The following is a 10,919-nucleotide window of genomic DNA, read 5'->3' as shown; positions in this document are numbered from 1 at the left end:
ATGTTACATAATAGTTTGCTTTATACACTAAATTTGATTGCATAGACAGGAGCTCAGTGTACTTTTTTGAATCCTATTTACCAGATGCTATGTGGTCTCATTCAAAGTTGTTTGCTGTCAAATCTCTATGACTGCTTAAGCAAATACCTCACACATTACAATAGGCCATGAATCCCTACTTCTTAAATCATTAAGTAAATCTTCAGTCATTCAGAATTCTGGATTTTATAAACCCTTTCAAATTAGTAGTATAGATAGGGCTGGGTAACTTTCTCTGAAAACCAGTGAGAACATATTTTCAGCATTGAAGGTTGTGTGGTCTCTGTCATCACTCTTGAAGTCTATCAGTGTAGACAGAGAGTAGTCAGAAATGAACCACTGACTGGCTCTGTGGATAAAGTACAACTATTTCATTGTATATGCAGCACATTACACAAACTTTTCCTTTTAATAAAACTATGCTAAATATGACTTGTGTGATAACTCTACCTGAAAGTTCTAAGTTTTTTTCTGTGTAGCAAAGTACATTTGCCAACATGCTAAAACATTGTGAACACTTATATTTCTCTTAATGAGAAATAAAATTTCCATATCCTTTTAATTTGTTTTTAACCTTTAATCTTATTTCTACTAATTTTTCATAGGATAAAGATGTTTAAGAGGTGGAGTAGAAAATTTGCAATATTTTTTGGGGAGTGGGGATAATGTGAGCAAGCATTGTTTAAGAGTGTATATATATGAAATCAAAGTTGCAATAAAATTGTGCTCATTTTTAAAATAGTTTAGCTTCTTTCTTTTCAAATATACTTCTTTAGTCTGGAATTGGAGAAGGAATTAATTTTTCTTGATCTTCAGATGGAGAGACATTGAAAAGTAGTTGGCAGTAGCAAGTAATTGTGTCAAAACAAACATCATGTCTGTTAAGTTTAGCTTGAAGCCAATAACACAGAAGTCCACAGATAAGAAACATAAATTGATATACATGCTCTATATTAGGAGACTGAATCACTGGTGCAAAAATGAGGAAAAGTGATGAAGCTATAGATCCAAATATAAATGGCAGCCACACCTGAAAACGAAAATGAACATTTTTTTGTTGACATGTTAAGTTCTTGTTACAAAAGAGACTTTATATATGTTAAAGAACCACGATGAAGTGAATGCATACATATCTTCAAAACTAGATAGTCATGATATTAGCTTATACAAATAAATTGATTGCAGGTTAAGTATTATTTTAAAAAATTCAATGTCAAGTTAATTATTTACCTGTAGTGTCCATGAATTTTTATTCTATCCATCACATTGAGTTAACATTCACTAAAGCCAGTACTTCATTTACAAACATTAGCAAAAATGGCTCCTTAGTAGACACCATTGCCATAAATAAAATAACAGCATCATAGAACTTTTAATCATTATGGTCTTTTACTGAATTATGAAAACTAACTATATATTTAAACATAGCCCACATTTTCCCTTTCTCATTCCCTCCTTCCTTCTTTTCCTCCTTTTCTTCCTTTATCTATTACTTTTTTTCCTTTTATTAATTTTTAATTAGCAAAGTATAATGGTATGTTTGTAGATATAGTGAAATTTACTCTTGGAATTTTCATATACATACATAATTCTATTGTGTTCTTATTCTACCTCATTTGGTTTCCCTTTATGTTTACACATTCCTTTCTTGAAAATTGTTCTTGCTTATCTTTCTAATAAATGTTTGATTATGTTCTCTTCATAATTCTCCATTTTAGGCATTATCATCTATTCTGATCTCGTTTCTATGTTATGTCCTCTATATGCATATGTATAAAAACATATTGAAAAAATTAAATATGATTTCAAGCCTGAAGTCTAATTATGTATAATAGTACTTTCACTGATTTAAATATGTTCAATTATTCTTTTATTCCTGTAATTAAACCAAAGTTCCATGTGTCTTATCCTCTTGATATACTCTCAAATTTAGATTAGAAATATTCTATTACAAATTGTTGTGTGTATATTCACTAACAAAATTGTTTAATAATTTTTCTACTTTTTATTGTATTTTTCTTATTATTATGGATTATTATTGTAGTATTAAGGTAATGGTGGCTTTGTAGAATTATTTTTAGCATTTCTATTCTTTAGATTTTATGGAATTGTTTGAGAAGTATTGCTCTCAACCCTTAAATGTTGGTAGAAATCAGCAGTGCATTAAAGAGTTCTCTACAATACCAAGAATACTACTGAGGAGTGAAGACTCTAGGTGGGCACTAGCTCAACATCTCTCTCTTTGTTGAGTGAGTTGGGAAGGTGTTGGCTTCAGTAGGGGCATATTGTCAGTCTGCAGGAAGCAGAAAATAGCCTAAGTTGTTTGGGGGTTTCCATGGAGCCTTTTTTGCAAACAACTCTTTTGTTGTAACCCATTTCTTGTACTTAAACTTCATTTGGTGAAAAGAGATGCCCAGTTGGGCCTTTATCTCCCCAACTATTTGTTGGTTTAATTGATTTCATCTTCATATATGTATGCATTTTTGGAAGAATCCATTGAATTACTTTTCGCTCAGATGGCCCTTAGTTTTAGCTGAACTCTCCTTCCCCAAATTCTGTGTTTCTACAATTTCTCCGGCTACTTCTTTTTAATATAAATACACACACACACACACACACACACACACATATTCACACACACAGAGAAACACACACAATAAATTTTGAAGGTTTGTATTGTTACCTAAATTTATAGACTTTTGAGAGAAAAGCATAATTCGCAGATATTAAATGGTACATTCTGAAGATATCTTTAATTCCTTTTAGTTTGGATGGACTATGTAAAGACCAGAGTGCTATGTGGAAGTCTCTCAGCATTATTACAGCAGGACCTATCTGACATTTCATGCATATTAGTGTTTAGTGACTTTAAAATGAAATTGAGGATGACAATCATTTATTGAATATTTGCTATTCATATACACTCTTGATGAACTGTTCATTTCAATAATTTGTAGTGCTTTACTAATCATTTTATTGAATTTTGAAGTCCTATGTCAATATCTGAATAGTCACATGAGCTAGTTTCCAACTTCCCTTTGTTAAGTAAGATGTCTTACACTCTTTACCAATTTAAAGGCAATTATACTAAGAGATATATTTTTTAATGATGATAAGCAGCTAGATATTATTTTTCATCTATTAAGCTAGTCTTTTTCTGTATTTGGTGTTTTGAAATTGTTTGCATTTGATTTAACATTAGGTATGGCTTAAAACTGAATATTTTGTCTTATTTTTCTGCTTTTCTGGATTATTGTGCTTTCTTCTCTCTCCTCTGTATGAGGAGTTTACTTGTTAACCATGCTAGTAATAATGGATTCCTTTGTATTTCTTCTTTGTGCATCTATTCTTCCCATGAAGTATGTCCTTCGTGTTGGTTTCATGATAAAGATAGTCTTTCTTCCTTTGTTACATATAGTATTCCTTTAAGTTAATTCCCCACAGATAGTTTGATGATTTGTCTTGAAATGTCCTTATTGCCCCATTAGTTTTATAAGATAGTTTCGGTGGATATATCACACTTGCTTAGCTCTTATTTACTTTCAAACAAAACTTGCATTGTTGTATATTCCCATCCTTTTTTAAAAATAATTATCTCCTTCTCTCCCCTGTGTCTGCTTACCCTCAGTACCTTCTTTTTTACTTTCAAAAGTTATTTTCATTCAAGTTTTGAAATATATCATCCTATGCTTTCATAGTATTTAATGTTTCGGATTAGTAGCCTGAAATAATTTTGATGTGTTTGGATTTTAAAAATCCAGTATTATATTATATATTACAAAGACAATGTGGGTTTCCTCGGGTAGATCTCTATTATTACTAATATTTTTTCTTTTTCCATTGTCTCTACATAGTATACTTCTACTTTACAACTTACCAATTCATATATAACACTAACAAGTATCTTAGTGGAAAATCTTAACTGTAATACAAGATCATGGTCTGGAATGTATTATTACAAAGGGGGACCTGGTGATGATTTTATAATTTTTGGCATCTTTTTAAGGGGTGGTTTTAGCAATACATCAATATTCTGGATAGTTAAACACCTTCATAATCATTTGATTTAAAATTTGATTTAAAACTTGATGGTAATGTCCATCTGTAATAAAGGAGTTGCAGAGATTAACTATGGAGCAGAGACTGAAGGAAGGACAAGCCAGCCTAAATATAGGTATCTCCTGGGAGGCTCTGACAGTACCTGACTAATACCTTCAATTCTTTTGTGTCAATGGCAAGTGGTCTTCTCTGTCTCTTATGGAGGTACCATCTTAATTTCTTGTTCTATTTGTTGTCACATCACAATATTTCTAAGTCTAGTTCTTTCTTTTTGCTGAAACAAATGTGCCTAAATGAATTCTAATATTACATGGACATGTTTAGCTTTTGTGTTTTTATGGACTATCTCTCAGTTTTATACATTATGTTGTTACACAGGAGACTTTGTTTACTTCACTATGATTATTTTCAGTATATACGTTTATAATGTCTGATAACAAATAGATTCTTAATGTAGGTGTGGTCATTGTGTTATTTAACAGTTTTGTTTACTTAGTTCTCAGTTTTCTGGTGACTTCATACTGTCCAAAAGCTCGTTTTTCCAATATAGGAATTCACCATATTGAAATACTGTTTATCGTATACTATGACCAATGCTCAGAAAAATACAGAAAATTAATAAACAGGAATTTGAGATGCATTGTGCATGTACCTATATAGTGACTTAGTTAATTTGTTTCTTCAGATTTTTTTATGTTAAAATGGCATCTTGGGGCATTTATGAACACTGGCTGCTCTTACAGATGTCCTGAATTCAATTCCCAGGGACTACATGGTGGCTCCCAACCATCTGTAATGGGATCCAATGCTTTCTTTTGGTGTGTCTGAAGACTCCTATGGTTAACTCAAAAAATAATTAAATGAATATTTTAAAAATGGCATCTAATTTGATTTTGATATTAAAGTTTATATGACAGAATCACATTCACTAGATTGTGCTCAACAAAATGAAATTTCTATATTGACTTTGAATGATGTATATATGCTTCGTTTTTACTCTGATATAAATAAAGTAAGACTTTCACCTTGATGTGATCATCATCTGCCTACGCTACTTTTGTCATCTGCTATTTTTTTCTGTATACTGTATAAGCCTGAATATTACCTTGTGCAAATATACTCAGATTCACAATTTCCTTGTGTTGACTCTGTTTTTCATCCACTGAAACTTTTGCCCAACTGACCAGAACTATACTCATCCCACAGAACAAGGGATTCCCGCAGAAAACCCAGTCCATGGCAATGTGAGTGAGTTCATTTGAGCATGGAAGCTATTGTTTCCGCCTTAGTATTGTCATTTGGTTGCAAGAAGACAATGATGACATCTATCTTCCCTGAAGTGCATCAGTTTTCACATTTCATACAATAAGAAGGAATCCTTACATATGTCATATCACAAAAGCTGGAAAAGAAGACATAGGGCAGTTGCTTCTCATATGGGGTTTGCAAATGGTTAGAAGAATATCACAGAGCTTGAACAAGACAGAATTCAATATTAGTATTTACATGCTGACTTACCTTATAATGTCTTGGTTGATCAGGGTTCTGGTACCTTAACTTAAGCAATCCAATCATATGTAGCAAGTTTACACACCATGCTCCTAGACTAACATATTTCACTAAATAAATCATACTTGAAAATATTAATGGAATAGAAGATAAAATAATAATCTGGATGACAGCTACAACTGGAGAGTGATGGTCATTAAGCATTGAGTAGATAGAAGGAAACTGTCCCTCTTGACTTGCAGAGTAGAATAATCTTGATGCAGAAACTATTCCACAAGAAGCAGTGCCAAGTAGGAAAGCTGAGATCAACAAAGAAATTATCCACTGCATGGAAGGAAAGACTCTGCTCATCCATGTAACACCAACAGAATCTACAAAAGTTAAATGAAAATTCAGAATGTCAAAATTATTTTTTGCTTGACAGAAATAGAAGAGCATTCTTTATTTTTTTCTGCAGCCATACATTTGTAATATGACTTGGCAAGTTCTTTCTAGGAGGGGTCTCTTACTGCTTGAATGTGTTATATATTGTGATTGTTTTTGTCCAGTAAAGCAAATTAAAAGTGGATATTTGTGAACTTCCAGACAACTCAGTGGCAGGAAAATGAATTCTTGCTCTCCTGGTTGTTATGCTGCCTATCTCATATATTATCAAAACCCACCTGTTTGTCAGTGACAATTCAGAAAAAAAAGGACATCCTATTTGTGGAGCTCTGGCACTGCATGATAGAGATATCCCAGTATGAATGGTCTAAAACTCAGCTACTATACTGTAGAATGAGTTGTAAATTGTGCAATGCCATGCCTTCCCCAGATAATCCCCTTTAAAGTCCCTGTGTTGCAGATATACTTGTAAATACTCTAATCCAATGTCTTCTTTGAGTAAGTGTTCCCTTCTAAACCTTCCTTATGCATCTATGTCATTTTATAACCATCTATATGAGAATGAAACTATCCAAGAGAAAAACTGTGTGTGCCTCATCTTTTGATTAACATACTACTTAAAATCAATAACCCTCATTATACCTGAAGAGATGATTTCCAGGGATGTCAAAACTGCCAAGTATGATATATTAGTCAGTAAGTATAACACAGTCACAATGGATAGACCACAAATTAATGTTTTTGGAATTGTTTCAGTTGGCCTTTTTATTTCTCCTAAGAAAAAGAAATAAACACGTTAGAAAAAGGATACATTAAGCATGTGCAGTTTCTAAAGTCCCATCTCACAGAGATAGTGCAATTAGGTCTTTCATAAAGTAATTGTTTTTGTCACTAGGGATTGTCTATTGTCTTCCTTTTACTGAGACAGAGTACCCTTATCTAACACATATACTCAGGTATTCACTGAGTCTAAAGCATGTAAAATAGTGCTTGGTTATCTTCAATGCTTCCTCAACACAAGAATCTAGACATATGCACTCTGTTTCAGGTATATAAAATGTCCGATGAGACAATGTGAAGGATACAGTTTTGTTCATTCACAATCAATAATCTAAGAATCTAACTCTATAAGATTCATATAATAAATTTGTAAATGACATTATATAGTGTGGTCTCTGATATCCTATGCCATTCTGGCAGTGTTCCAAAAGCTCAGGTTCTCGAAGTGTGGGCTATGATCCTGTGTGAGGCCATTTAGCTGAAAGTGGGGGTCATGAGAATTTAGCAGCAATAAAAAATTTTTGGATGTGCAATGCCAAATATTAATTCAAAATCAAACACATAACAAACTTGAGGTCTTTATCATAGTGCTCAAGTGTCTTGGATAATGCATCTTCACTACAGCCATGCATGTGAAGGCATAACACAAGGACATTGCACTGTTCATGGTTGTCACACTACAGAGTATCATCAACAAGTGCTACTCATAATACCTCAGCTCACCCATTCTAGTTCTCTCTAAGCTCTGACTGTGCAAGATTGTTCTCCCACCAGCAATAGATGTGTTCCCTTATGGCACATTATCACCAGCACTTGAATCATAGCCATTCAGACAAGTATAAGATTGAAACTCAAAGTAATTTTGATTTACATTTCCATAAGTACTAAGGATGTTGAACACTTTTTAAAGGTTTTCTCACCCAAATGAATTTTTCCTGTTGAGAATTATGTGCTTATATCTGCACTACACTCTTTAATTGGATTACTTGTTTTTTTAATACCATATTTTTGTCAGTTCTTCATATATTTAGGATATTATCTTTTAATTGGATATAAAGTTAGAAAAAATATTTTCCCATTGTGTAGTTACCAATTTCTCTACATGATGGTCCCCTTCACCTTACAGAAGCCTTTTAGTTTTATGAGGTCTCATTTATTAGTTGTTGACCTTAGGGCATGTGTTATTGATGTTCTGTTCAGTAATGCATCTTTTAGGCATGTTAGGACACTACATCCTATCACAAGGACACTTGTTTAATCATGTTCATTTTTTTCTCTATCCATATTAGTCCTGAATTGGAAACATCTGATATTTCCTTCAACAGAAGAATGAATAACAATAATTTTGTAAGGTGGCTCAGGTCCAGAATGATAAATATGGCTTGTATTTTATTACATGTGGATATTAACCATTTCATAAATGATAAGCAAGCTATAATCTTTTGACCCATAAAGGTTATATGTAAAGGAAGGGACTGGGTGACATATATATTTACCTGAGATGGGGGAAATAGAATTGATTTTTTTAGGTTGATTGGGACTAGAGAGCTGGATGCAATCAGAAGGATCAGACAGGGAAAGAAATAGGTATGGTTGACAGAGGAATTGTGGAAAGAGATATCTAGAATTGAGGAACATTTGAAGGTTATGTAAGCATAGTGCATTGGAAATGCAAAAATATATGAAGGCTATTCTAATAAAAATCTCCAAATTATGAGGGAGATATAGCCTCAACTGACCATCTCTTCTCACCAAATGAATCTTCCAGTACTAGTTGCATCCAGTTTATGTTAGCTGAAGGTTCCTACGGAAAGCACCAAACAACCCAGATTGCTGAAAACTCAACAGGTTGCTCTACACAAATGGACAGCAAAGGCTGAAGAAAATACCCACAAAACTCATTGTACATGTAGAGGCTCAGCTAGTGCCTATATAAAACACCCACATTTAATGATTTTGATTTGAGAAGGTACTTTTCAGGTGATGAAAAGGGAAATGTAAACTCAGACTCAGATACAAAAAAATTGGTCTACAATCTGTCCTGTCTGCAGAAATTGCCAAATGAACGGGGGCACAAAACTTGTGTGAATAACCAACCAACAACCAATTTGATTTAAAACCTACTCCATTAAATCAAATTTACCCCCAACACTGTTAGGGTAACTGAAAACCAGAGACTAGATAGACCAGGAACCTAGAATAGGACAAAAACTAATTTTATAAAAACATAAAAAAGTAACAATAAAATGGTTTTTAATGATATTTTTCAAGACCTGTAGATTGGTGCCGTATTCATCTATCATCAGAGAAGCTTTATCTTGCATCAGATGGGAACAAATATAGGACCCTCCACGCATATATTATACATGCATAGAGAAACCTTGGGAAACACAGCTCTAAATGAATTGACTTCATCAAATTCTTTCTCTCAGAGTTCAGGGAATACAATGAAGATGTGGCAGAAAGAATATAAGAACACAGGACATCAGAACAAGAACTTTTCAATCAACTGAGTAAATCTCATACAAATCCAAAGAGACTGAAGTAGCAAGCACAGTGTCTTTAAAGGTCTGCATCAGATTCTCTGCATATATATTATAGATTTCAATTTTTACTTTTATGGGACATAAGAATATGTGAACAAGTTAGCCTCTGATTCTTGTGCTTTCTCTTATATGTGGAGAGCGGTAGAGCTGGAGAGGCATTCGCCATGACAAGATGGCGCCTACTTCTGCTGTTGACTCCTGGTAAACAACTGTTTGTGCATGTGCGTTTGAGAACTGTTTGCGCATGTGCATAGAATGAAAAGACGCCAAGTCACGGCCCATCCTGGGGCATCACGTGGGGTGATGAGCAAACAGCCAATCATGGGCGGACATGCTACGCTGTGGGCGGGCACGATTATTGGCTCAGTCCTTTTTTCCTCTGGATGAGGCAATAAACGCTTGCTGCAGAAGGATCCTAGTGTCTGCGTGTCTTCTTGCTGGGATGACTGTGCTGGCAACGGCAATGACTGGTGCCGAAAACCCAGGATGCTCACAGAGAGGATTCAGAACTGCAGGACAAGGTAAGCTCTGAGAGTCATGCTGTTTGATTTTAATTCCTCCGACCCTTCCTCAAGGTTAGAGAGCACGGCCGAAGCTGCGGTAATTGTGTTAGTGGCGCTTGTTACGATGTCCATTTGGCATTTGATACATTCTTGCCTGGAGGATGAGAAATGCTGCACCTCTGTAGCATCGGGACAGAGGGCACTTGAGGAGTTACAAGATAGCATGTCAGAAACAGAGCATAATGGGAGAGTGGGGGCTAGCCAGGATAAAAGGGAGAGAAAAAAGGGAAAAAAGGGTATACCTAAGGACACAGACCCTTCCGCTCGACCTGCGAAGCTAGAGATAAGGGAAAGAACACCCTGGGAGAGAAAACTAGAGAAAGGGATGGAGCTTCGAGACCGAAGCCCCTCTACCCAGTTAAGAAATTGGAGGCCCTCGAGCTTGATAGCTCTGAGGAATTGAGCCCCTCCGAGGAGGAGGACTTGGAGGGAGAAGCGGCTCGCTATGAGGAAGAGAGGTATCATCCAGATGAGCATTTGCCGCCTCTCCAGAATCGAAAGTGAAAGGGAGCGAGAGATCAGAGCCGAGGAACACTTTATGCTGTCCAGCCTGCTCTTCCGGGTGCACCTCCCGCTGTGCACTGATGGACTCTGTTTGGATTCCATTTGTCTGGAGGAGACAAGAGTAAATTCTTGCGTGCCTTTCCAGTGTATGAAGATGCTGGTGGTGGCCGTGTCTGTGCTCCAGTGGAGTGCACCCCTATCGGGGAGCTTGCTGAGTCAGTCGGCAGGTGTGAGCCTGGTGCCAATTTTGCCGTTGTGCAACTTGAAAGACTTGCAGATTACACTGGGGAACTACAGGTTCTTTGTTCTTGCCCACAGGGAGTCTTCTCCATCTCCCCAGGAGATAGGATTGCTCAGTTAATAGTCCTCCCCAGCTTACATGATTGTTTCCCCTCTACAGGACTGCCAAGGGGCACCAACAGGCTTGGCTCATCTGGGACAGACTTTGCTCATCTGGTAGTTGACCATAAGACCAGGCCCACGTTACAGTTGTCTATAGAGGGAAAGAATTTTACCAGTATACTAGACACAGGAG

The 10,919-nt window shown here is 35.6% G+C and overlaps 1 protein-coding gene across 1 annotated transcript in view; it reads right to left on the bottom strand.

The window, feature by feature from the left end:
* Positions 1 to 811: 811 nt before the first annotated feature.
* Positions 812 to 10,919, bottom strand: part of LOC116094732 (solute carrier family 7 member 13-like) — a 17,389-nt gene continuing 7,281 nt past the window's right edge. Inside the window, exons 2-4 of the mRNA XM_031376246.1 lie at positions 6,634 to 6,765; positions 5,617 to 5,978; positions 812 to 1,069 (exon numbers count right to left, since the gene is read on the bottom strand). Of these exons, the coding sequence (XP_031232106.1) occupies positions 812 to 1,069; positions 5,617 to 5,978; positions 6,634 to 6,765 (752 nt within the window). The remainder of the gene's footprint in view (positions 1,070 to 5,616; positions 5,979 to 6,633; positions 6,766 to 10,919) is intronic.

The sequence above is a fragment of the Mastomys coucha genome, unplaced genomic scaffold (genome assembly GCF_008632895.1).
Source record: "Mastomys coucha isolate ucsf_1 unplaced genomic scaffold, UCSF_Mcou_1 pScaffold17, whole genome shotgun sequence".
In the NCBI taxonomy this organism is placed as follows: Eukaryota; Metazoa; Chordata; class Mammalia; order Rodentia; family Muridae; genus Mastomys; species Mastomys coucha.
Note: the sequence above shows the minus strand (reverse complement) of the source record. Positions and strands in the feature narration are given on the sequence as shown.